Below are 25,380 nucleotides of genomic sequence, written 5' to 3'. Positions count from 1 at the left end.
GCGCTGGCCGGTCCGGGACGCTGACGGGCGCAGACGGGCTTACCATAGGCGCGCCTGTGACGCGCCAGCGGCGCGCTCACTGCGCGTTTGCGCAGCGAGCATGATTTATGCCTTGAGCTTCCTGTGGTGGCAGTCAGGACTAACGTCCTGACGGAGGTGCTTCAACCAGCAGCGACCTCTTCAGAGCGCCTTCCTCCTTTTAATGAGGCCTTCACTGACGTCATTCTGGGCACTTGTCAAAGCCCAGCACAGGGGCTCATGTGGACAGGATGAGTGCCCTACCCGACGCCACCTCCCGGCCAACGGGCGTCCCACTTTTCCTCTCACAACACCCGACCCCCGAGAGCTTGATGGTCCAAGCTTGGTCTTCTAAGGGCGCGTTCCCTACTGCTCCCCCAGGTAGTGAATCTAAGAAGCTGGACCACCTTGGGAAGTAGATGTTTTCTTCTGCCAGCTTAGTGCTGTGGTTGAACACCGCATGCCTCTTGAGCCGTTATACACATACGGCATGGGATTGGTTGCCCAAGGGCAGCCACAGTGCCCGGAGGAGGCCTGGGCTGTTCTCAGCCGCACAGTGGCAGAGGGTAGAGACGCAGTGAAGTTCACCATCATGTGTGAGCTAGATACTCCTGACTCTCTGGGCAGAATGGTTTCCAGGTCAGTAGCCTTGGAGCGCTACGCCTGGTTGAGGACGTCTGGTTTCTCTGGGGATGTCCAATCCACCGTACTGGACATGCCCTTTGATGGTTGTCGCCTTTTCGGTGAGAAGGCAGACTCGGTGCTCGAGCGCTTCAAGGATTCTAGGGCTACAGCCAGATCCTTGGGCCTCGCGGCTACCTCTCGCCCCGCGCAGTCTGCGTTTTGCCCCTTTTGTGACTATGGAAGGGGTGCCCCACCGCGTTCGACACAGTTCAGCCACCGGTCCATGCAAGCTACCCAGCCTCTGTGTGGCAGCGGACTTGGGACCCATTGACGCGAGTCTGTGGGCCAGCAAGCGGGCCAGTCCACCCATAACCCCCGAGCAGCAGCATACAATCCCTCCTGGTCCGACCTTTCAGGGCCACCAAAGGTCAGTGGGCGGCAGGATTCGCCATCACCTCCCCCACTGGCAAAACATCACGTCGGACAGGTGGGTTTTGCAGAAATTCTGGAGCTATCGAAAGGGTTCCTGTGCCAGAAGTAGGTAGTGGTTGCTATTCCCACTACTCTCTGGTCCCCAAGAATGGCAGAGGCCTGCGTCCTATCGTAGACCTCAGGGCCCTAAATTGCTTCCTCCGGAAGGAAAAGTTCAAGATGCTTACGTTGGCTCAGGTCCTGCCTGCCTCCGACCCCGGAGACTGGATGGTAGCTTGGGACTTGCAGGACCCATTTTTTCATATTCCCGTCCTGCCGGCCCACAGGTATTACCTATGGTTCACTGTAGGCCACGAGCATTTTCAGTTTACCGTGCTCCCCTTTGGCCTTACCAGCGTGCCTCTGGTGTTCACGAAAGCGATGGTGGTGTTCGCAGCTCATCTGCGCAGATCAGGGGTTCCAGTCTTCCCCTATCTCGATGGCTGTTGAAGGCGGGCTCGCCCCAGGCTGTCCTCTCCACCTACAGACTACGGCGGACCTCCTGCACACACTGGGGTTCACTATCAACGTGCCAAAGTCACACCTGATTCCCACTCAGAAGCTCCTTTTTATCGGAGCAGTTCTGGATACAGCGCAGTTCCAGGCTTATCCTCCCGAGCAGCGGGTCCGGGATAGTCAGGCTATGATTCCGATGTTTCACCCTCTATCCCGCATTTCTGTGAGAATGACCCTAAGGCTGCCGGGCCTCATGGCCTCCTGCATCATGCCAGATCCTCTGCAGTGGGACCTAAAGTTCCAGTGGGCGCAGCATCAAGGGAATCTTTCCAACGTCGTCCAGATCTCGGAGGGGACTGCGCAACAACTGCAGTGGTGGCTAACGAACCAAACTTGGGTCAGTGGCAAATTCCTTTCCCATTCCCAACTAGACCTCACAGAGAGGACAGATGCGTCACTCCTGGGATGGGGCGGTCATTTGGGAGAGGTGGAGATCAGAGGCATCTGGTCTCCGGCAGAGTCTGGGCTCCATATCAACCTGATGAAGCTCCGGGCGATTCGTCTGGCATTGCCCTGGTGGTTCAACACCTGGCAGGTTCTCTAACTGCCAGGGCGGGCGAACTCAGCCGCCGGTGCCTGGTGAATTTGTGAATGGCGGCTTCACTCTGAGGTGATGCAAGATCTCTTTCAGCGGTGGGAAGAGCCTTTGTTATATCTGATTGCCGCTGAAGAGAACATGCAATGTCAGCAATTCTGCGCGTTGGAATTTCCAAGGCAGCACTCGCTCGGCGATGCTTTTAGTCACTAGTGAAACTGTGGCTTCCTGTACGCCTTTCCACCTATACCACATCTGCCTAGAGTGCTGAAGAAGATCAAGCACGACCGGGCCCAAGTCATTCTTGTGGCTCCAGACTGGGCACGAAGAGTCTGGTACCCAGAGCTTTTGAGTATGGCCATCAATCCTCCTATCAGACTGCCTCTTTGGGAGGATCTTCTGTCGCATCAGCAGGGAGCAGTCCTCCACCCGAACCTGTCCAGCCTCCACCTCCTTGCGTGGAGATTGAGCAGCGACAGTTTACAGTTTTTGACCTTCCTCCTGAGTCTGTAGTGTCATCTTGGCAGCCAGGTGCCCCTCCACTAAAACAGTATACGCCTGCAGATGGAACGTTTTTGTGGCATGGTGCACAGCAAAGACTGTGGATCCCCTTTCTGCCCCTCTTTTGGAGATTCTCTTGTATATACTTTCTTTGGCCCAGCAGGGGCTCTGCCCTGGGCTCTCTTAAAGGCTACCTTTCGGCCATATCTGCTTTTTTTCGCCTTCCTGATCAGCCTTCTCTTTTCAAGTCCCTTATTGTAAATAATTTTCTAAAGGGCATTACTCACCTCTTTCCTCCTTCTCCATTCATAATGCCCCAGTGGGACTTGAACCTGGTCTTAACCTATCTTATGTGTGCTCCCTTCAAGCTTCTTCACAATTGTCCTCTCAGGCTCCTCACTCTGAAGACAGCTTTCCTTGTTGCCATCACCTCTGCTCGCAGAGTGAGTGAGCTTCAAGCTTTATCTTCCAAACCTCCTTTTCTTGTTGTTCATCCGGACAAAGTAGTCGTTCGCACAATGCCCTCTTTTCTTCCAAAGTAGTTACCTCTTTCCATGTAGGACAGACCATCACTTTGCCCACCTTCTTTCCACCTCCGCACCCGTCCAAGGAGGAGGAAAGACTCCACCGTCAGGACCCAAAACGTGTGCTGTCTTTCTGTCTCAACCGCACAAAAGAATTCCGGGTGGACGATCAACTCTTTGTTGGATATGTGGGAGCCAAGAAAGGTTGGGCCGTACAAAAATGCACCATTTCTCGAGGGGTTTTCCTATGCATTAAAATCTGCTACTCCTTGTCAAAGAAGAAAGCCTCAGTGGGACTTAGTGACCACTGGAAGAGTGGTCACTAAGTCCCAAACATTATTGCCTGGATAGCCACGTCCGGAGAGACGGCTACTTCGATCGCTCTGTTCTCCAGGGCTTTCTGGTGTGAACTTGGTTCGCAAACCCACCTCCGGGGTTGACATTGCTGGGGTATCTATCCTAAAGGTAAGGAATCTATAACTACGGTCTCTTTCAGATGAACAAGTTACTTACCTTTGGTAATGATGTATCTGTAAGAGACATATGTAGTTATAGATTCCTTACCGCCTCACCCACCCTCCCAGTTCTGCGAACTGACTTCTAGCGATAGGGACTCCCTTCCAGGGCCCTAGTTATGCGCACCAGTGGTCAGTGTCTTGCATGGCTCTGCGCTTCTAGCATGGAAAGTCGTGTCAGAACTGACGTCAGCGCACAGGGGCAGCATCAAAATAGACACTGCGACGTAATTCCGGCGAACATGACGCTGAGAACAGACACTAAGTCGACCAACGCCACCTGCAGCGTGCAGGGGTACTGCTAAAGAAAAAATCTCAGGATCCAGTTGGACACCTGGAGCTAATTCTAAGAGTAAGGAATCTACAACTACATATGTCTCTTACAGATATATTGTTACCAAAGGTAAGTAACTTGTCCTTCATCACGGATTAAGAGCTCTGCTCCCTTTTTTGATGGTTGACAAATAATTCCAAATTGGTGTCCACTGTGCAACGAAATAATGCCCCCACCGAAGACTACAGGCTTCAAACGATGCTGTGACGGTCAGCGATGGACTCATTCAAAGTGTGCCTTTAATGTTTGGGCTTGGGCATGATTCCAAGTGATGCGAAAAATGTTCCCTCATTCACAGGAGGCAATCTGTGACTGTTAAGAGAAGCTGTAAGTCGCTGAGTACTGAAAGAAGTCATTGATCTTGTGTACGTTTTGCTCCAATACGAGGATGTCAAACCATTTCCCTTCTCAAGGCCAGTCCCGTTACAGGCCTTCTTCACATTCAAGATCGTCCAGTAAGTCAAAGTCCAAAATGAAGAAGAAGCATATTTTAAAGCAGGACTTGGCCCCCATCCTACCACTCTATGCCCAGAGAGAAATCGATAGAGCGACAACGTGCCAATAGATCTCGCTCTTGATCACCGATTGAGGAGTCGATGCCACAACTGATCCTGCTGCGCCCGGCTCCGCAGCAGATGGAGGCTAAGCTGCATATTTATGGCACTCTTCTGGTTTCCTCTGGTGCGCCTTCGAGCCCCAAGAATCCGCAGGGTCCTCCAGTCGCATTACTTCCAACAGATCTGTCCTCCGCTCTGTCTGATCTCCTGGAACCCATTGCTGGTTCTGCACTGACTTCCATTTTGAGTCCAGGACTGTGCCAGTTCCGTCTTAATTGAACTGGTTGGGACATCGGCTGATTCCTTGCCGACTCAGAACAAATCTGTCTGACCCCAAACAGTGTCACACTTAGCACTTGCTGCACCCTGTTTCCATAAGATCTAACTTGGATAAAACGCTCCTTTTACCACCGAGCCATTTGCAGAGGCTCCTCCATCTCTTTTGGCTCCGAATCTGACCAGAGTTTGCTACCGTGTCGTTGACAATGGTGAAGATAGGGATGATTAACCTCCACATTACAATGATGTTACTTTCTATATTGACTAACAGGAGGCTAGTGGGATTGATGCATCCATTAGTGGGATTGATGCATCCCCTGATGAAGGGTTGATTTCACCCCATTTGCTGTAGCGGGTTCGGGACCTTCATTTGTGTGACATTCTCACTTTGAACAGAACGTTCGCAAGTGAAATTCCAGAGAATGTCATTTGGCCCGGGCTTCTTCCTATGACTGGAGCTCGCTGTTTCTCATCCAGGGGATACTCATCAATAGTCATAATCTATGAATAATCCCCGCCCATGTGCGGGATCCCGGAGCATATAGAAAATACATATATATATATATATATATATATGTGAAAACATATAAATGCAGCCTAATAATGTTCAAAACATGGCAATGCTGTAAATTACATATTTTTGCAAAGTAGTGCCCCCGTAACCCATAAGGAAAAAAGGAAGCATCAGGCAAATTATAACACAGCACTGCTTTATTGCCATAAAGCAACATGTAATTGTAGGCATTCGCCAGTAGGCTGCAGTAGAGTATCAAGAAACCAAGAAAACTGACACCTTGCCTTTAAGGCATTAGAGTAGGGGGACCGTGCCTTTAAGGCCTGCCTGTGACCCCCTGCTCCCATGATGCACTACAGGTGGCAGTTGGGCCAGTTCTTTTTTCCGGCTCCTTCTGTGAGGATCCTGGAGCTTGAGCTCTTCAGTTTTTTGACTGAAATTTTGAATTACAGCTTTTTCAAGCTTTTTTCGACGTTTTCTGGCTTTTAAGGGCTAATTCTGCTGGTTTCCAGTGAATTTTCCAATTTTTTCCAGTCAGAATGTCTCCTTTATTTAGGAAATGCCCTTCTTGTGGTAATAAAATGGCACTGGCGGATCCACACTCGGTGTGTATTGTGTGTTTACCATCAAAACACGATCCTGACCAGTGTCCCCACTGCCAGAAGTTCTCAAAGTGCACTCTGAGGGACAGAGAGCGCATTAAACTGCATGCAAGACTGGAGAAGGAACGAAGCCGTCGTGAAGGCGAGCATTCCTCATCAAGACCACCTTCTTCAGCTACGCAAGTACAGAAACGGCGACATACCAGCTCCCCGGGCTCCAAAAAGACCAGGAGTCCAAGAGGTTCGCCGTCGACGTCGAGGATGCCGGCGAAAAGGCAGAGAACTTCGGCGTCGAGGGATTCATCCCACCATCAAGAGTCTCCGCCGCGCAAAAGTTAGTCGGCGTCGAGAGGCGGCCCTTCGGGCTCGAAGGCTGCTAGTCCGGTGACATCTGGACTGTCTCCGTGGACGTCGAGGCTTCCGTCGACGTCGAGACACTCTCCGCCACCCTCGAGGGGGTCGACGTCGAGAGATGCGGCGACGTACATTCCGCCGCGAGTGGGCCGGTCGCCGTCGATGGTTACCCCCACTCGGCGACATAGAAGGTCGACGTCAAGAGGAAGATCGACGTCAAGATCACCACGTCGACGTCGAGAGAGGTCGACGGCGAAGTCGCCCAGTCGACGCCGAGAGAGGTCGACGGCGAAGTCGCCCAGTCGACGTCGAGAGAGGTCGAAGTCGCCCAGTCGACGTCGAGAGAGGTCGACGTCGAAGTCGCCCAGTCGACGTCGAGAGAGGTCGACGTCGAAGACACGGCCGACGTCGAGGTCATCTAGCCGACGTCAGGTGCCAGAGAAGAGGAGATCGACGTCGAGGTCTCCGCGATCGGCGTCGAGACCGCCGTCGAGACCAGAACGGCATACCTCACACTTGCCGATGGTGACGCAGACGTCGTCGACGTCAAGGGATTCGACGTCGAGGGCGAAAACTGGAGCGCCCGCGGAGAGGTCCCCAGGAGAACAGTCATCATCTCCGGGACTGCACATCGTGCAAATATCTCCGGAAGGATCACCCGAGGGTCCAGAGCGGTTTGGACTGTCACCGCGCTGGTTATGAGATGTGGGCGCTGGCGCATGTCGGAGTCCGGGATCGGACTACTCCCGTACGTATTCCCCACCGCGCAGGAGTAAATCGCCTCCGAGGGATCCAAGGCCAATTTCACCACGCCGGTCTCGTTCCAGGGACCGTCGCACTGCGCCAAAACGTCCAAGATCTCCGTCCAAGCGCAGATCAGGATCAAGAGCTCACCATAGCGAACGCTCCCACAAGAGGCGACGCACCAGGTCGTCCACTGGGACCTCATCCACAAGATCCTCAGTCCGGGACTACTCTCCTACTTTTTCATCCACGCCTCCATCGCGAGTGTCCCCGGTGGATGACATTATAACTTTCTCGGACGTCCTGGGTAGAGGGGCGCAGAAGTTGAACATCGCACTGCACGTCCCTCAGGCACCCACTTCTGTGATCTTTGACACTTTACACCATCGGTCAGCTCCCAGACCTCTGCTCCCGTTGGTGCCAGGATTGTTAGAACCAGCGATGGCCACGTTCCTTACACCGGCTACAGCGGGCTCGGTTCCCTCGAGAATAGCAAAGAAGTACAAGGCTCTGACCGAGGACCCTTTATTCTTGAGGGCGGACCCGGTGATCGTGGCGGCGGCCATGAAGTCTCACTCAGCCTCAGTATCTGCTTCTGTCCCCCCTGAGAAGGACAGCAAGCTGATGGACTCCTACGGCAGGAGAATGTGCAACACCTCTGCCTCGCACATGAAGGTCGCTAGCGCTTCAGCCCTGCTGGGGAGGTATGATCGCTCCCTATGGGATTCCCTGGCCAGATTCGTGGAGAAATTGCCTAGGGAGGACAGGCAGGACTTCACGGAGATCCTCCAAGAAGGCGGACTGGTGGCCAACCAAGTAATAAGCGCAGCGGCGGACGCATCAGACCTAGCCGCGCATGGCTACTCCCATGGCATCTGCTCCCGCCGTTCGGCCTGGCTCAGATTAACGGGCCTCAAACCATATGCGCAGAAAAGAATTCTTAACCTGCCGTTTAATGGATCATCGCTATTTGGAGCTCATGCGGACGACCAAATGAGCAAGATGAAAACGGAATTGGACACCGTAAAGGCTGTGGGACTGGAAAAGCGCAGAGTTCCGCAAGCGCTTTCGCCAGGGCGACAAACGTGCCTTTCACCAGCGCGTTCAAACGCCCCAATGGTCCTCTCAAAACCAACAGAGGTCCCAGTTTCAACAAAGGGGCCGGGGCAGAGGAAGAGGAAATGCTAAACAGCAGCAGTCCTCTAACAAGCAACCTCCCAAACAGTGAAAACTTACTTCCTCCGCGCTCGTTCGCCACTCCGGTAGGAGGAAGTATCACCGTTCACCTGGCAGAGTGGAATGCAATTACAAACGACAGATGGGTGCTGAGTATTGTAGAGCGTGGCTACTTGCTGAGGTTCAAATCTCCCCCTCCGCAGGTACCCCCACGGAAACAGCCACTCCCTCCCAGCCAAAACAAGCTTTTGAAGGACGAAGTTGCCACTCTCCTCTCCAAAAACGCCATAGAGGAAGTTCCAAACAGGCAGAGAAATCAGGGAGTGTATTCCCGGTACTTTCTTGTTCAGAAAAGAGGAGCGATCGGAGACTACAGACCCATCCTCGATCTCCGCCTACTCAACAGATTTCTCAGAAGAGAAAAATTCAGGATGCTAGCACTGCACCAGATCTTCCCACATCTACACCAGGGGGACTGGATGTGTGCCATCGACTTACAGGATGCATACTTCCACATTCCTGTCTCAGCGAAACATCGGAAGTTTCTCAGATTTCACATCTTTCGCCAACATTATCAATACAAGGTCCTGCCATTCGGCCTCAAGTCCGCGCCACGAACGTTCTCAAAGTGCATGGCGGTGGTGGCTGCATTTCTCCTCAAACGGAAGATATTCGTCTACCCCTATCTAGACGACTGGCTCTTAAAAAGTTCCACTCCGGCTCGACTCCAGAGTCATCTCTCGTTCTGCCTAAACCTTCTACACTCGTTGGGCCTTCAGGTCAACTACAGGAAGTCGATCCTCAATCCAACTCAGCGGATCCACTACCTGGGCGCCTCTCTAGACTCCTCAATCGCAAGCGTGTGTCCTTCGGAGGAGAGGTTATCCTCCATGCTGCAAAAAAGCCGCACGCTTCTCAGCACGGAATATCCCACAGCCAGACAAGTGTCATCTCTCCTGGGATCCATGGCCTCGTGCATCTACATCGTGCCCAACGCACGTCTGCACATGCGTCCTCTGCAACAAGACCTAGAGGATCAGTGGTCGCAGAGGTCCGGCCGCTAGGAAGATCACATTACCCTTCATCAAGCCGCCAAAGATTCCATCCGGTGGTGGATGAAGCGCTCCCATCTGCTTCACGGCGTCCCTTTCCATCAGGCGCCTCCGACACAGACGGTGGTCACAGACGCCTCCATGCAGGGCTGGGGGGCTCATATGGGCCGGCTTCAAGTACAAGGGCTCTGGTCCGCTACCGAACAGAGCTATCACATCAACTTCTTGGAGCTACGAGCAGTCCATCTCGCTCTCAAGTCCCTGTACCCATCCCTGCAGACCGACTATGTTCAGGTTCAGACGGACAACACCACAACTATGTTCTATCTGAACAAGCAAGGAGGGACCAGATCACGGGTCCTGTCTCTGGAGGCCCAGTCAATCTGGAAATGGCTTCTGGCGAGAAACCGGACGATCGTTGCTGTTCACCTGCCAGGGACCCTGAACGTGCAGGCAGACGGCCTCAGCAGAGACTTCGTCGAAGCGCACGACTGGGTGCTCAACGAAGACGTCGCTCAAGACATCTTCCGCTTGTGGGGCATACCGGACATCGATCTGTTCGCAGACGCGGACAACAAAAAATGCCCCGTCTTCGCCTCCAGGTTCCCTCAACGGGGGTCGCAGGGGAACGCGCTTTTGATCAGCTGGTCGAGGACATTGCTTTACGCATTTCCTCCTCTCCCTCTCATCCCGGCTGTGATTCAGAAGTTCTACAGGGCCAGAACTCGGATGATCCTAATAGCACCGGAGTGGCCCCGGCAATGGTGGTACCGAGATCTACTCCAGCTGTCGGAGGTACCACAGAGGAGGTTGCCATGCCTGCCGAACTTGCTGACCAAGGACAAGGGGAGAGTGTTCCACCCCAATCTCCCCTCCCTCCGCTTGACGGCATGGCTCCTGAATTCATCCAGTACGGACATCTAGATCTTCCACCGGACTGTATGGGCATTCTTCGGGAGGCAAAGAGGCCCTCCACGAGGAAGTCGTATGGCTTTAAATGGAAAAGATTCTGCTTCTGGTGTAGAGATAACACCCTTGATCCGATCCGGGGTCAAGAACAGGTTATTCTCCCCTACTTACTGTACTTGGCGAAGTCTGGGTTAAAGTACTCTTCCATCAGAGTACACTTAGCTGCTATTACAGCCTATAGGAAGTCTCCTACCCAGACCTCGTTCTTTCAGATGCCAGTGGTAAAGGATTTCTTAGAAGGGCTTAAGAAAGTTTACCCACCTGTGAGGTCTCGTTCCCCTTCCTGGGAACTGAACATCGTTCTCTCTAAGCTGATGGGAGCTCCTTTTGAGCCGATTCATAAGGCCTCCTTGCAACATCTGACCTGGAAGGCTGCCTTCTTAGTAGCCATCACTTCGGCCCGTAGGGTTAGTGAAATTCAGGCCCTCTGCTGCAAGGAACCTTACACTGTGTTTCATGCTAATAGGGTGGTGCTCCGTACTCATCCGAGCTTCCTGCCCAAGGTGGTTTCGGACTTCCATATTAATCAGGTGATCACGTTGCCCACCTTCTTTCCTCAGCCGACCACACCCCCGGAGAGAGCTCTACACTCTCTTGACCTCCGGAGGGTTTTGAAATTCTATCTAGCTAAGACCCTTACTCTTAGAAAGTCAGACAGGCTCTTTGTTAACTATGGGCCCACTAATACCGGGCTGGCTGCGGCCAAGAGGTCTATCTCTAGATGGATTGTCTCTTGTATAGCTTTGGCTGTCCCACAAAGTTCTGCAGGGTAAACCTAGAGCACACTCTACTCGAGGGAAGGCTTCTACGGTAGCACTCCTTCGCAACGTTCCCATGTCTGAGATCTGTAAAGCGGCTACATGGCGCTCAGTCCATACTTTCACGCGCCATTATTGCCTAGATTCAGACGCGCAGGCCGACGCCCAGGTGGGGCAGGCCTCTTTGAGGAACCTATTTGCATAACTGTAATGCAAGATGTGTCTTTTAATGTATGTTTTTAACTGCTTTGTTGCTCGTCCGCGAGACTTTGGGTATGGGCTTGCTACTCTATTCATAGATTATGACTATTGATGAGTATCCCCTGGATGAGAAGGATTAGTTACTTACCTGTAATCCTAGTTCTCATCCAGGGGTATACTCATCAAAGTCATAAGCGACCCACCCACCTCCCCGGACGAGCAATGTTTTCTCTTTAAATAAGTGATGTATGGAAGGCAGATCTACTCGGGTGCGGAGGCACCGCCAAAAAGAACTGGCCCAACTGCCATCATGGGAGCAGGGGGTCACAGGCAGGCCTTAAAGGCACGGTCCCCCTACTCTAATGCCTTAAAGGCAAGGTGTCAGTTTTCTTGGTTTCTTGATACTCTACTGCAGCCTACTGGCGAATGCCTACAATTACATGTTGCTTTATGGCAATAAAGCAGTGCTGTGTTATAATTTGCCTGATGCTTCCTTTTTTCCTTACGGGTTACGGGGGCACTACTTTGCAAAAATATGTAATTTACAGCATTGCCATGTTTTGAACATTATTAGGCTGCATTTATATGTTTTCACATATGTATGTATATATATATATATATATATATATATATATATATATATATATATATATATTTTTTTTTTTCTATATGCTCCGGGATCCCGCACATGGGCGGGGATTATTCATAGATTATGACTTTGATGAGTATACCCCTGGATGAGAACTAGGATTACAGGTAAGTAACTAATCCTTATCCTGCAGTAAAGGTACCTTTAATTATACTTCTGGCTCCCGTGATTTTTTAAGAAGAGACACCATAATGTGCTTTCTGGTGACCGCAAGACAAATGTTATTTCTGAGGTATTGCACCCTGGGCCAACCTTATCTGAGTACTTGTTTCCATGTACTGAAATACTGATAGATGTCCTTATGGGCAATCGCACTAAGATTGTCCTTGCCCATCGGCGAACTGCCAAGTGGCAAGACACCACAGACCTGTGCCTGGTGACTCAGAATTTCTTATGCAGCATCCTCCTCCTGAGAGTTTGGTGGTCCAGGCCTCTACCAGCAAAGTGAATTATAATAATTGCCCACAACGACTTCTGACTGTGAGTCGAAAAGAATTGAGGCATTCAGGACCCAAATGTTCTCTTCAGCCAACTTGTACCTTTCGGTCAGACAATGTAGTGTGCCTATTAGGCCATGATATGCACACCCTCTGGGACATGATCAGTTAGAAGAGTTCAGGGCCTCCTTGGCACAAATAATTCAAGATGGCCAGGATGCAGCCAAATATTTAGGGTAGCATGGACACTACCAATTGTTTAGGGCAAACATTTGGCACTAGTGTACTCATTACCATGTGTGGATGCGTTAAACAGGATTTTCTGTGGAATTGCAGGCTTCTCTTATGAATATGCCTTTTCATAGGCCCTGCCTATTTGGAAACCGGCTGGTTCTGCTCTCGAGCTGTTTAAGCGAAAGCTGAGCCTGGTTGCTTGGCCTTTCCACCTCAACCAGACAATTACCTCATCAATTTTAGCCCTTCCAAGGCTACTCCAGAGGATTGGTGTACATACAGTGCAAGCTCCGCCACCACCGGAACAGTCACCCCAGTCCTTTTGTGGTTACTGGTCTAGTAAGCATTGTGCATGTCACCAGGGACAATGTTCTGTGGCCCCAACCTGCTTTAATTTGCCCTTAACTGCATACAACCACCCTGTGGGAGACAGGTCAGACATTTCCTCCAAGGGTAGCAGCCTGTCACATCTGGCAGATTGGTCCTCCAGATAGTCATTCAGGGTTATGCTCTCTTGTTTTTATCCAATCCTCTGAAGCTTACAACTACATCAGAGTTGATCTCAGAGGAGCAGCTATCCATCTTATTGCAGGAGATGCGAACCCTGCTGTTCAAAGGCATCATAGAGAGTGTGCCGGTCTCCAAAATATGAATGTGGTGTTTGTTACTCCTGCTATTTCCTTGTGCAGAAGAAGGAAAGAGACCATTGTCCTATTTTAGATCTTTGCCCTCTAAATGCTTTTTGCGGAATAGATTAAAAAATGTTTCCACTGGCCCAGGTTCTGTCTGCCCTGGACTGGATAGTAGTCTTGGACCTACGTGATGCATCCCTGTCATGTGCCTACCCTGCAGTCCCACAGACATTACTTAAAGTTTAGGGTAAACCAAGAGCATTTTCAGTTTGACATGCCCCCCTTCAGCTGTACTAGAACCACTCTGGTGTTTACAAAAGCGGTGGTGGTGGTCGCAGGACCAGTTTTTCCCCTAAATTTATGACTGGCTGTTGAAGGCGGGTTTGTCCCAGTCCAACACCTCTAGAGAACAGCAAACATTCTGAAATTGGTTGGGGTTCTTGATCAATGAGCCGGAGTTACACGTGACTCCTATGCAAAGGCTTCCTTTTGTAGTTCCTCTCTTGGACACAGCATTGTTCAGAGTCTTTCTTCCTCCGCAACTAGTGCAGGAGATTCAGGCTGGAATCTGAGTGTTTAAGCCTGGGTCCTGGATTACGACATGAGACTTCTGACCTCCTGGTCAGGGAAGTCTGCTCTCTCCTCGCTCGACTCCATCGTTGCGCTGCTGCCCCCCTGCCCCCAGCACCTCTCTGGTTGCAGGTAGGTGTTCGAGGCCCTCCTCCACCTGCAGGCTCCTGCCTGCGCCTTATCCCTGGTGGTCCTGTGGGAGAGCTTTGCTCTTCTACTGGTCCGGTCTTCCAGCCTTGTCTGTCTGCCTTTTGTCTGTCTGTCCTCTGTTTTTCTGCTCCATTTGTGCACTTTCTGCCTTCTTGTGCCTTTTTGTCTATTTGTACTCTTTTGCCTTTTTTCTATTTTTACTTTTTGTCTATTTGTTCTCGTATTGTGCCCTTTTTCACTCCTGTTTGCCGTTTTCCTGCCGCTACTGCCCCAATGGTGCCTCCCCCCCTGCCGGTTCCCGCTCCCACCTGCGCTCCCTCCCTGTCCCCTACTTAATGGCGGCCGCGCAGCAGGCGTGCAGTTAGCGCGCCAAAGACAAGCCCGTCTGCGCCCATCCACGACCTCACCGCGACCAGAGCCAGGGACCCTGGTTCTGTGACACCCCTCTGCTACGACACAGCTGCCCTCCACGCACTCAATCCTGGAAGAAACCACTGCCAGCTGGCAAGGCCGAACACCACCCATGGCAGTTCTCCTGCCGCAACTTCACCCACCTCCGGACCCCCACAGCTACCGCCCACCCACCAGAAACCATTGCACACAAACCCCTGAGCTGCATCCTCCTCAATGTGCGCTCCTTGCACAGACACGCAATAGAAATCTGGGACTTCCTCAACACCCTGTCGCCTGACGTCGCCTTCCTCACAGAAACCTGGACCAACGCCAACTCCCCCCCGACATCGCTGCCGCCATCCGCGACGGGTACAAGATCCAGGGGGAAGGACCGCCGCAACAACCCAGAAGGAGGCCTCGCCATCGTACACAAGAACTCCCTCCGACTCACCACATCCAGCATGAACGACTCCTCGTCCCCCACGGAACACCTTAATTTCCAGATCCAGAACGACCCTATGCGGCATCCTCACCTGCAGACCTCCCGGACCACTCACCACGTTCGGCGCAACCATCACAGACCTCATCGCACCCCACGCCATCGCCTCCATGGACTACGTCCTGCTTGGAGACCTGAATTTCCACCTCGACAACCTCAGTGACCCAAACTCCACCGCCCTCCTGGACAACTTCTCCAACATCGGACTGAAACAGCTCATCACCACCCTCACCCACAAGGCAAGACACAACCTCAACCCCTTTTCGCAGGAGGAAACGACATCCACTTCAGCAACACCATGCGACCCCTCTGGACGGACCACCATTGCGCATATTTCTCCTTCTCAAAACCCACTGCACACAAAGCTACACCATGCCCCACGCACAGGAATTGGAGCGTGGTCACCGAAGAGCACCTCAACTCTACCCTCAACCACGCTACCCCTCCCTCCACGACTGACGCCAACTCTGCAGCCAATGAACTTCACAGATGGACACCGACTGCACAGACAAGCTTGCCTCCTTTCGGAACTCTGACAGACGGTGCTTCATGAAAGCCACCTGGTTCACAACCAACCTTCCGAGAATCCAGACACACATGCAGATGTCTCAAGAAAGTATGGAGAAACAGCAAAACCCTGGAAGCACGGACCAGCTACAAGAACACCATTACAGAATGCCACCAACGCATCAGATCCACAAAAAGGAACTCAATCTAGGACAGAATCCTCGCCAACTCCAGGACCTCGAAGGAGCTCTTTAGCATCATACAAGAATTCACCAAACCCCCCATGCGAAGCCTCAGATGTCATGCCCTCCAAGGACCTCTGCAACAAACTCGGCTCCTACCTCCATCTCAAGACCAAGTCCCTGTACGACAATTTCAATGAACAGAAACAAGACACCACCACCACTCCTACCTCCAGCAACGCCAGCCAACCTTGAAGAGCATACACTCAGGAGCCCCAACGGACCCCTGCCCACCGCACCTCTTCCAAAGAGCCACACCGCCATAGCACCCGAACAACGACGCACCATCAACTCCACCTTCAAAACCGGCACGTTCCCTGTCACCCTCGCACTCCTAACCAGCAGATTGGACTATGGAAATATCCTCTATGTCGGAATAAACAAATCCCTGCTCCGAAACCTCCAGACCATCCAGAACACCGCTGCCAGACTCTGCCTCAGCATCCTACGACAAGACCACATCACCCAGCACCTACGAGACCTCCACTGCCTCCCTGTTGAGAAGAGTCACTTTCAAGTTACTCACGCCTACAAATCCTCCACAACACCGGTCCGCAATACCTCAACGAAAGAGTCTCCTTCTACACACCCAAGATAAGCCTCATCTGCACTGACCTCGCCCTTGCCGAAACCCCTCGTATCCGCAGAGCCAGAAAGGGTGGAGGAGCATACTCTTACATCGCGACAAAGAGCTGGAACGAACTCCCACTCAGCTTCAGACGTTCCCCCCACTCTGCAAGCATTCAGGAAAAACCTCAGGACCTGTTTCTTTGGGTGGGACGGAGCTGCACGGTCTCTTCCCCTCTCCCCCTCCCCATGCCTTGAGACCCTCACAGGCGAGTAGCATGCTTCACAAATCCCTGATTGATTGATTGATTCTTCTTGGCCTGATGGCCTAGTGCATCTTACTTGTCCACTTCGCCAGGTGGCATATGTGGGCTCTGCAGTGGGGTCTGAAGTCTTAATGAGCCCGGTACCAAAGGAACCTGGTGGATGTCATCTAGGTTTCAGAGAAGACTGCACAAGATCTGCAGGTTTTACTGCTTGACCACAACCTGACCAGTGGAGACCCATCTCCCTTCCCCAGTCAGAACTGATGGTGGTGAGGGATGTATCACTTGGGAGGTCATCTAGAAGATAAGGAGATCAGAGGTCTCTGTTGGAAACCTTGTTCCTATAAATCAGTTAGCGCTACAGGTCATCTACCTGGTTTTGAAGGCCTTCCTGCCATTCATGAAGGGGAGGATTGTGCAGGTTTTCATGGTGAACCCCACCGCTATGTGGTACTCAATAAGCAGGGCAGAGTGGGCGCCTGGAGTTGGTTGGAGCATCAGAGCTCAGGGCATCTCCCTGATGGTAAAGCACTTGGTGGGATCTTTAAACAATAGTGCCGGCAAGGTCAACCAGTGAAACCTGGTGAATCATGAATAGTGGTTGCACCCCAAAATGGTGCAGGGCATCGGGATAGAGTGAAGCATGGTACACAGGAGTGCCCTTTGTCTCTGCCTCTCCGGTCCTTCGTTTTGAAGAAGATCAGGCTCAAGTCATCCTATTTGCTCTGGATTCGGCCGGGAGAGTGTAGTACCTTCCACTCTTGAGCATGAACATCTGTTTTCCAATCAAGCTACCACATTCGTAGGATCTTTTGTCGTATCAGCAGGGCAGGGTTCTGCATCCGAACCTGTACAATCTACATCTCCATGTGTGGCGATTAAGTGACATCAGTTGCTTGTGTTCGCTCTACCACTTAAGGTTGTGGATGTTATTCTTGGGACTTGTCATCCCTCTATGAAGAACATATATGCCGGGCTCTGGGACACATCTTTGGCTTGGTGAGGAGTCCACAACACAGATCTCTTACAAGCAAAATTGTTCGACGTTTTATAGTTTGTTTTGCTTTTAGCCAAGCATAGTCATGCAGTGGGCACCATTAAAGGTTATTTGTCGATTCTTTTGGTATTTTTGCATTTTGTCACACATGTTCCCTCCCATACAATTTGTGATGCCACAGTAGGATCTTAATTTGGTCCTTAGATTCCTCATGTATGCCCCCTTTGAGCCACTGTGCAGCTGCTCATTGCATCTTCTGACTTAAAACTGTCTTCCTCATCGCAGTCACTTCTACTGGTCATGTGAGTGAGCTGCAGGTTCTCATGGTGCAGCTTTCTTCAACCACTTTTTTCCAAGACAAACTAAAACTGAGGACCAGGGTGGCTTTTTTTTCAAAAAGTCGTGACTTTTTCACCCTCCTCCCAACGTTCTTTGCTCCGCCTCACCCCTTGAAAGAGGAGGAGGGACTCATTCAGCTGGACCCCATATGCCTTACAGTTTTGCATTGCTTACACCAAACACCATCAGGTGGACGATCAGCTTTTTTGTGGAATATAGAGAGGCTTAGTGGTTCTGAAAAGGACTTAGTCAAGGTGGATAGCCCTCTGTACTAAGATCTTCTATGCTTTGGCCAAGAAGCATCCTCCAGAAGGACTGAGGTCTCATTCAACCAGGGACATTCCTGCTACCACTGCATAATATGTCAGCTATGACAGGGGCATCAGTGCACACGTTCACCAAGTACTGCTTCTTTGACAGCGAGGTTCGATGGGAAGAGCATTGTGCTAGTTCAGTCCTGCAAGACTCTCTGCTCTGAGCTTGCTCCACAGACCCTCCTCTTTAAGGAATCTATGTGAAGGAAGTGACCCGATTAGGGCCACCCGGGTCACTCGCGACCACCGCCCAGCCTTCCATACAAAGGAAGAGTCGGTCAGACAGAGAATACAAACCAAGTATATTTTATTCAGGTGCACTCGAGCGGAGTCCAGTCTGAACAGGCTCCTAGGATTGCTGCAGAAGGACTGACTAAAGCGTACATCTACTAGCAAGTGCGGCTAAAACAAAGTAACGTAGGACGAGTCTTGACTCTGAGACCGGGCACACATTATCTTACTGCCAAGATCATTATATTTGTGTCTATCGCTAGGCTAGGTGGGAGAAAGTTTCTATCTATGGGAAAGGAATGCGTTAATAAGAACAGTGTATTCATTAGCAGAGCAAGGCCTAACCTTGGTGAAATGAACATTTCCACATCCTGTTTCTCGAGTCAGAGGATATGTAGCTGACAACATGATTCAAAATGGCTGCTGTACATAAAATGGTGCAGCGAATGCTAACTTAACACGAGAACAAAGCACAAACGAAATAGCAAAACATTTTCATTTCATCATATATTTAGAAGTATCCATCAGATACTGTTCTGCGGAATGGTTTCTTTTTACCGTCTCGAGATATACACACTGGTACCGACAAATGTTTTGGGCTCCTCGTTTGATGTCACTGAAAGAGTCGAGAAGAAACTGATGTAGGCGAGCAAGGATGGTGCTCACAAACAGCTCTGCTCTGTTACTTCTGTGGTGTAACAAGGCACAGTGGCACCAAGAAGCGCATGGAAGCACTGCTGTGAAATCTTCCAGATCCAGTCTGGTGCCTGGGGTATATTCTAAGGGCGAGAAATGTATAGTTAAGAGTACCCATCAGAAAGTGAGTTACAAAAGGTAAGTAACTTGTTCAACTAAGCTACAACTAAATCAGCCCCCTCCTATATTGAGCAAAGGTCTTACTTAAACCATTGAGTGTTCATACACATTAATTTCCTAGTTCTGGAAAGAGCCTTTGTTCTCCTCTTTTATTAAGTGAGCTCTTCTAAAAGACAGATTCCAAGACCCTCTCAGTATCACTAACCAGCACTCTCTGACTCCTTTCTTTAAAAGTAGGGCAGCTTTGATGAACGCCATTTGATATATTTTCTTAATCCTAAGCACAAGCTTTGTTTACATTCTTCTGTGTAGACATGCTCTCCTTGATGTTTCTGGAGGAAATTCGACTCCTCTCCTAGACAAAGACTTAGGTTTATCCTTTTGGTGGTTGGTCAGCAGAAACCACAGATTGTTTCTCTTTTTTATGTGCATCATGAATAGCTTGTCTGAAGTGTTGGTTGGTCCCGTTTCTCTCCCAGGAGAGCAGCAAACCCTTTCAGCTCGGTTTCCCTTTCTACAGGCTCCAAACGTCCTGTAATGATTTACGATGCGTGTTATGACTGCATTTAGCTTTGGTTCGTGGCTAAGGAGAATTCTACAACAGTGTAATCACCCTTCATGCAGGATCCATATTAACGCAAGCTGTTTTGTAAAGGAGTGTTGGGGGTTTAAACATAAACCATCTGGCACTATTGCGTTTATGTTGCCTAATCAGTTTCTCACTAATGATGATGAAGAAGGGATTTATAGAGTGCGCATATGCCCAGCTGCGTGTACCTGTGACCCAGTTAAAGAGGCCCAGTTAGTTGGCGTATGACCAAGTGTTTAAGGACATTCTAAAACCCAGAAGAGTTGTGGCAGACTTTAGGATTGAGGAAGACGATTCCATTGTTGAGCAGTACATCTAATAAAGCTCCTGCCTCCCCAGGAGACTACACTTATGGGGGGAAGGGCAACCAAATACCTGGCAGAGCTAGAACGTAGAGATCCGGCTATAGAAAGCCATTTAAGGTTCTTCTTTAGAAAATCTGGACCTGTGCCATTTAGAGCTTTGAATGCTATACACAACGTCGAAAGCCATTTAAGATTCTTTAGAAAATCTGGACCTGTGCCATTTAGAGCTTTGAATGCTATACACAACGTCTTAAAGATGATGCATTGTTTGATGTGAAGCCAGTGTAGCTTATTTAAGGCCTGAGCTGCAGAATGCAATTTAGGGACCGTCAGTAACATCCTGGCCGCAGTGTTGTGCATGATGCAAATGTTCCACATTTGCAGCTCATTCAAGGCGCTCTTATGCAAGTTTAGATCGAGTCCATTGCAATAATCTAATCTTGAGAGAACTAAGGCTGTGAGCTCAATCTTTAACGAGTCAAACGGATTGACCTGAGAGGTTTTCTTGATGGTCCTCAAGATATAAAAAGAGGATGAGATGACTACATTAATCTGATTTTTGTAGGCAACTTTGTCATCTAAAGTGACACCAAGATATTTTTTTTTTTTGCAGGTACAGGGAGTGTCCCTAATTCTTGCGGCCACAAAGAAGGGGACCACAAGGATACATTGTTTCCAAATAAGATCACTTCTGTTTCAGATAAATTTAATTTGAGACAATTATCGCTCATCTATTTGCTAACTGCAGTCACGCAGTTTTGGAAGGTCTCATGTGTGCTCTGGTTACTATTGGAAAGAGACACCACAATCTGGGTGTTGTCAGCATTGGTCACCAATGAGAACCCAAAAGATTTGATTGTGTTGGCTAAGAGTGAATAATATCCATTAAAAAGGAGTTAGACTTAACTTAGAATGCTGTGTTTATTAACTGGGCACCTGTCATAATATTGACTTAAATGAAAGTGTAGTTCAGTGTTTTTGAAACTTCATATTCAATATTTTTTTTTATTCATTTGTGACGTTGAATTGGTTGCGGTTTTTATTTTTACTTACCCCCATTCATCTTCATTGTACATTTGCCAAAAGAAAACCTGGAATTTTAATTGTAATTCATCTTTATATACAACATCATTATTCATTCTATTTTACCCACCTTCTACGTTTCATCTGGCCCCATGAGCTTTATCCATTCTTTCCATATTAGTAATATTGCAATCAATCCAAAAACGTATTAGTCTGAATTTGTCTCGCCAGAACCCGAACAAGTATTAAGGATCTAAGGTAATTCACGAGGTTTACTGTCTTCCGTGTGAAACATCTGGTGTACGACGTTGTGGCCATGGGGAAGATGAAGAACCCATCACAATCATTTAAGCGTACTCTGTGTTACATTCTCGATATTTGACCTTCTGATCTTTCTCCTCATGGTGGAGGACCAGTATTGTTTGAGTGAATAAATGTTTGCTTTATGCAATAACAGGCCTGACCAATTCTAACATCATATTCTGTGATGTTGTTGCCGCTTATTGCTTGACTCCCTTGTTGGCAAGTGCGCACCTCCTATGGTGAATTTTGTTTGTTGTCCAAAATACTCAGTTAATAAGTAGACCATAAATCTGCTTGCTTTATATTCTTTTGAGTTCAGTTGGATTACCAGTACCAATACATGAGAAACCATTTGACATCCTGTGCGAATTTCCAAGTTATGTTGTATGATTATGAAAAGTTTGCAGCCGGTTTTAGTTCTATTTTCTTAGTTGCTTAGTCATTTGCGCCAAATTTCTAGAGTTTTGCTCCTCAAAGTGGTCCACATGAGCCATCTTTACAGATCTTGAGGTTACTAGGTGAATCCCATTATGTCTAAAGCTTCGAGTTATAAGAGATCTCATCATCGACGCAAGCCTCTTTTAACTCATCTGTCCACACTACCAATTTAACACAGCATGTGTTATTGCTATACTTTTCTAAGTGGGTAGTCTGTAATTTGTTGGACGTAAGTAACACCAAACACTAGGTTTCTGTATAATATGCAAAATCGGAACTAGTTTGTAAAAATACATTCTTATGTTTATTGGTATTGATCAGATCGGAAGGATTCCTGACTGTTTTTATGTTTATTTCCACCTACAGAAATTGCCTGTAGCTGATGGTCAGCAATCCAATGAAGCCAGAACTGTACCAGAACCCCTTAGTGCTTCACATGAAGCGTCTGCTGCCCCCAAGTTGAAAGCACCAATGGACTGTGAAGGTATTGCACTTGTCAAGCTTTCCAACGGCACTGACACAGAAGAGCTCAAAGATATCCGTGAACAGAGTCAAAGCAACGGAGAGGACCTCGATGCAGATAAAGATCTGCCAGGAATTGGAAGCCACTCAGCCGTTCAGATTAGAGTGGAGACCAATTGAGCAACAATGCTGGGATCTAGACATGCAGCACCCATTCTTGTTGTGCCTCCGAAAAGGCCCAGTTACAAAAAGCCTACAAAGTCTGTATTCTCCCATTCAGAGCTTGCCGACTCAACGAGAAGGTTTAGAGGCCCAGGACACTCCTATGAGAAGCACAGAAAGAAAAAAGGAAATGACTCTTGATCTGATTTGTATTATGATTCAACGGAGTGCACTGCTGATGTAGCCGTTCATTTGACGAAAAGGGAATGTATGAAAAAGGACGATAGGTGTTATGTCGCCTTTTCCTAGAGTATAATCTACTGCCGATGTTCAACAAAAGTACGTTCATGGGTGCTTTTTGCAACAGCATATTGAGGACAGCATGTGTAATTGTTACATGCTCCGCGATGAAGAATGATGCATCGTCCGTTGCAGCAACTGGAAGAGCATCATTGATCCAATACTGAATTGATGCGGAGGCCAGAGCGACAGTGCTTCCATTGGCATTCTCTACTGTTCAAAGGTGCTGCTTGACTGTTACCCCCAGCCTGATGGATTATTGCACATTTTGTACAATATTTGTTGTATCTGTACATTATTTAGCAGCTGTCCTGTGACATTTTCTTGTCTGAGGCAGTTTGTATGCACACATGGTGAAAAATTCAAATCGGCACTCCCAAGAACGCCATTTACTTCTTACAGTAGTTATGCCAATCATTTAATCCTTTTTTTTATATTTCAGAAAAATTCTGCCTGACTTAAAACCAGTGGGTAGGAAGCATTAGGGATGTTATGTTGAAGGATCTCCCTCACAGTGCCGTCCTAATTTTTAGACTTTTTAACAAAACATTTTTACTGCTTTGTTGCCACTTTTAAGCCACTTTCGTCGCTTCACTTGCATTACAATATTTGGATGGACCATGAAGCAGCATTTCAGCTTAAGATCATTCTCAAGCTGTGGTTGATGTTCATGTGTAATACTCAAAATGTCCACTGGTAGTTACATCATGTTCACGCCTATCTAAGTGCGTTTATGCCTAAACTGTGCTGAAGTTTCCTGTAGCACAAATATAATTTTATCTAAGTCTTTTGGGAGTGACCTAAAAAGATAGTACTCAAAATCTAGTTAACAGTGTTCTACCTTATGAATCAAGTGCAATATTTTACTGTACCAGGGGAACGGGATTCTCCAGACTTCCTCTGCATACTCAGACTTGCATCCTACATATATCTTCACCACCCTGGTCTTATTGCAGATAGGATGAACATTACCATTAATGGTTATTAATTGTCCTATAAAATTGAGCTTTTGGATTCGCTTCCTTGTGCTTAATTTACCCAAATGTCTTAAAGAGATCTGATTAAGCATGCCATTGGATCAGTGGCCGCCTCTTGGGATAAATGCATGAAAGGAACCATGTGTATGGATTGGCACTTCCAACCAATCACAGATAGAACTGCTTTTTCTGTTCTAGCTCCTTCTTGGAAGATAAGAATTATCAGCACATGTATATATTGTAGTTGGAGGTGGTGAGATGGCCTGATTTAGAATGCTTTTTGTACACAAGTGATTTATTGATTAGAGAACTAGGCTCTGTGTATATTTCCACTCTCATATTGGATGCACTCATGCGGATACTCCTCTAGCACAGTGGTTCTTAACCTTTTCACTTCTGTGGGCCCCCACTATCTCTTTACTTGAACCCGGGGACCCCCAATGAATCATTATTGGAATCTAGGGATTCCCCCCACTGAGTCATTTCTTAAACCAGGGGACCTCTGTCTAATCATTTTCGATTATTTCAACTGCAAAACAATACACAAAATATGCAGAAAAAGCATTCATTTAAAAAATATACAAATTATATATTTTTTTCAGCTCACCAAAAATATTTAAAAAATGAATGCTACAATGGGAAGGTTTGCCTTCCTAAATTCATTGAAGCCACACATCGTCCTTACTAGATTCTGTTTGCACTGCTCCCACCAAGCAATCTGCGGATGCTAACTTAATTTTTAGCCTCCAATTTCAAGTTCTTTACATTTACAGAAAGTTTTCAAAAATGTACGTTTTGCTTTATGTATATACACTTTATTAATCTGTTAATGTTATTGCATTTTCTGAGCAGTTGCGCACCCCCTGATTAGGCTTCCCGGACCCTCAAAGGTCCCCAGACCACAGGTTAATTACCGCGTGCTCTAGCGTTATGAATTATCAGCTTTAGTAAACATCTTACAAGCCTTGGATCGGGCATTGGTGAACTGTTGTCCAGCATAAACTTGATAAACACCCACAGATTTGGACATTTTTGAAATTCACTGACATTTTGTCCATCAATTAGGAGCACTTTCCTGTAACGAGTTTCACGTGGGGGATTGCTTCACTATATTTCTATTATTATGGCAAACCGTGGTCTCACTTAAATTGGCATAGAGTATATATCGATGGATGTACTTGTCTGCGTGAAAGAGGAAGGTTAACATTTAAGTGAGGCCATTGTTTACTGTAATAATTTAAATCTCATGAAGCGATCCCCCCTCGCCCCGGGTGAAATTCAAGTTACAAAAAGTACCTCTACTTTGAACATTTCTGGCCCTGAAACCAACATTTCTCTCCATTGAAGTTTACTTCTATAAAGATTGCGAGTGATTACCTTTACAGAAAAGGAGGTAATAGGTACACTCCATTGTTCCAAGAAGCTATAGCACAAGGAGAATTTTCCTCTGTGGAGCAAAGTTTCCTTGTGGAGAAAAATATTTTAAAATCTGCTTTTGCATTTTTCAGCAAGCAGATTTTCCTCCATATGTCCGATCCTCTGGAATTCGCTTTGTAGGCATGAGTGCACCAGAAAACCATTTATTTGCCTAGTTTTTCATAACGTACTGATTAGGATTCTGTGAACACCTGAAGGTTTTTTAAATGTGCTCTTCAAAGGTATATGGGCCTGATGTATTATTTAGTGGAAGGCCCGTCTTTCCACCAGGGGAGCGGAGTAACTTAATTTGGCCTA

General features: G+C 48.4%; 1 protein-coding gene across 2 annotated transcripts in view; it reads left to right on the top strand.

The window, feature by feature from the left end:
- Positions 1 to 23,688, top strand: part of MTMR8 (myotubularin related protein 8) — a 483,391-nt gene extending 459,703 nt beyond the window's left edge. Inside the window, exon 14 of one of the 2 annotated variants that reach the window (XM_085608281.1) lies at positions 22,112 to 23,688. In XM_085608281.1, coding sequence (XP_085464407.1) covers positions 22,112 to 22,387 — 276 coding nt within the window. In that variant the 3' untranslated portion in view covers positions 22,388 to 23,688. The remainder of the gene's footprint in view (positions 1 to 22,111) is intronic. The other variant, XM_085608282.1, reaches the window with a different exon arrangement.
- The last annotated feature ends 1,692 nt before the right edge of the window (positions 23,689 to 25,380 follow it).

This window comes from Triturus cristatus, chromosome 5_2 (genome assembly GCF_964204655.1).
Source record: "Triturus cristatus chromosome 5_2, aTriCri1.1, whole genome shotgun sequence".
In the NCBI taxonomy this organism is placed as follows: Eukaryota; Metazoa; Chordata; class Amphibia; order Caudata; family Salamandridae; genus Triturus; species Triturus cristatus.
This window is presented reverse-complemented; position numbering and strand designations above follow the sequence as displayed.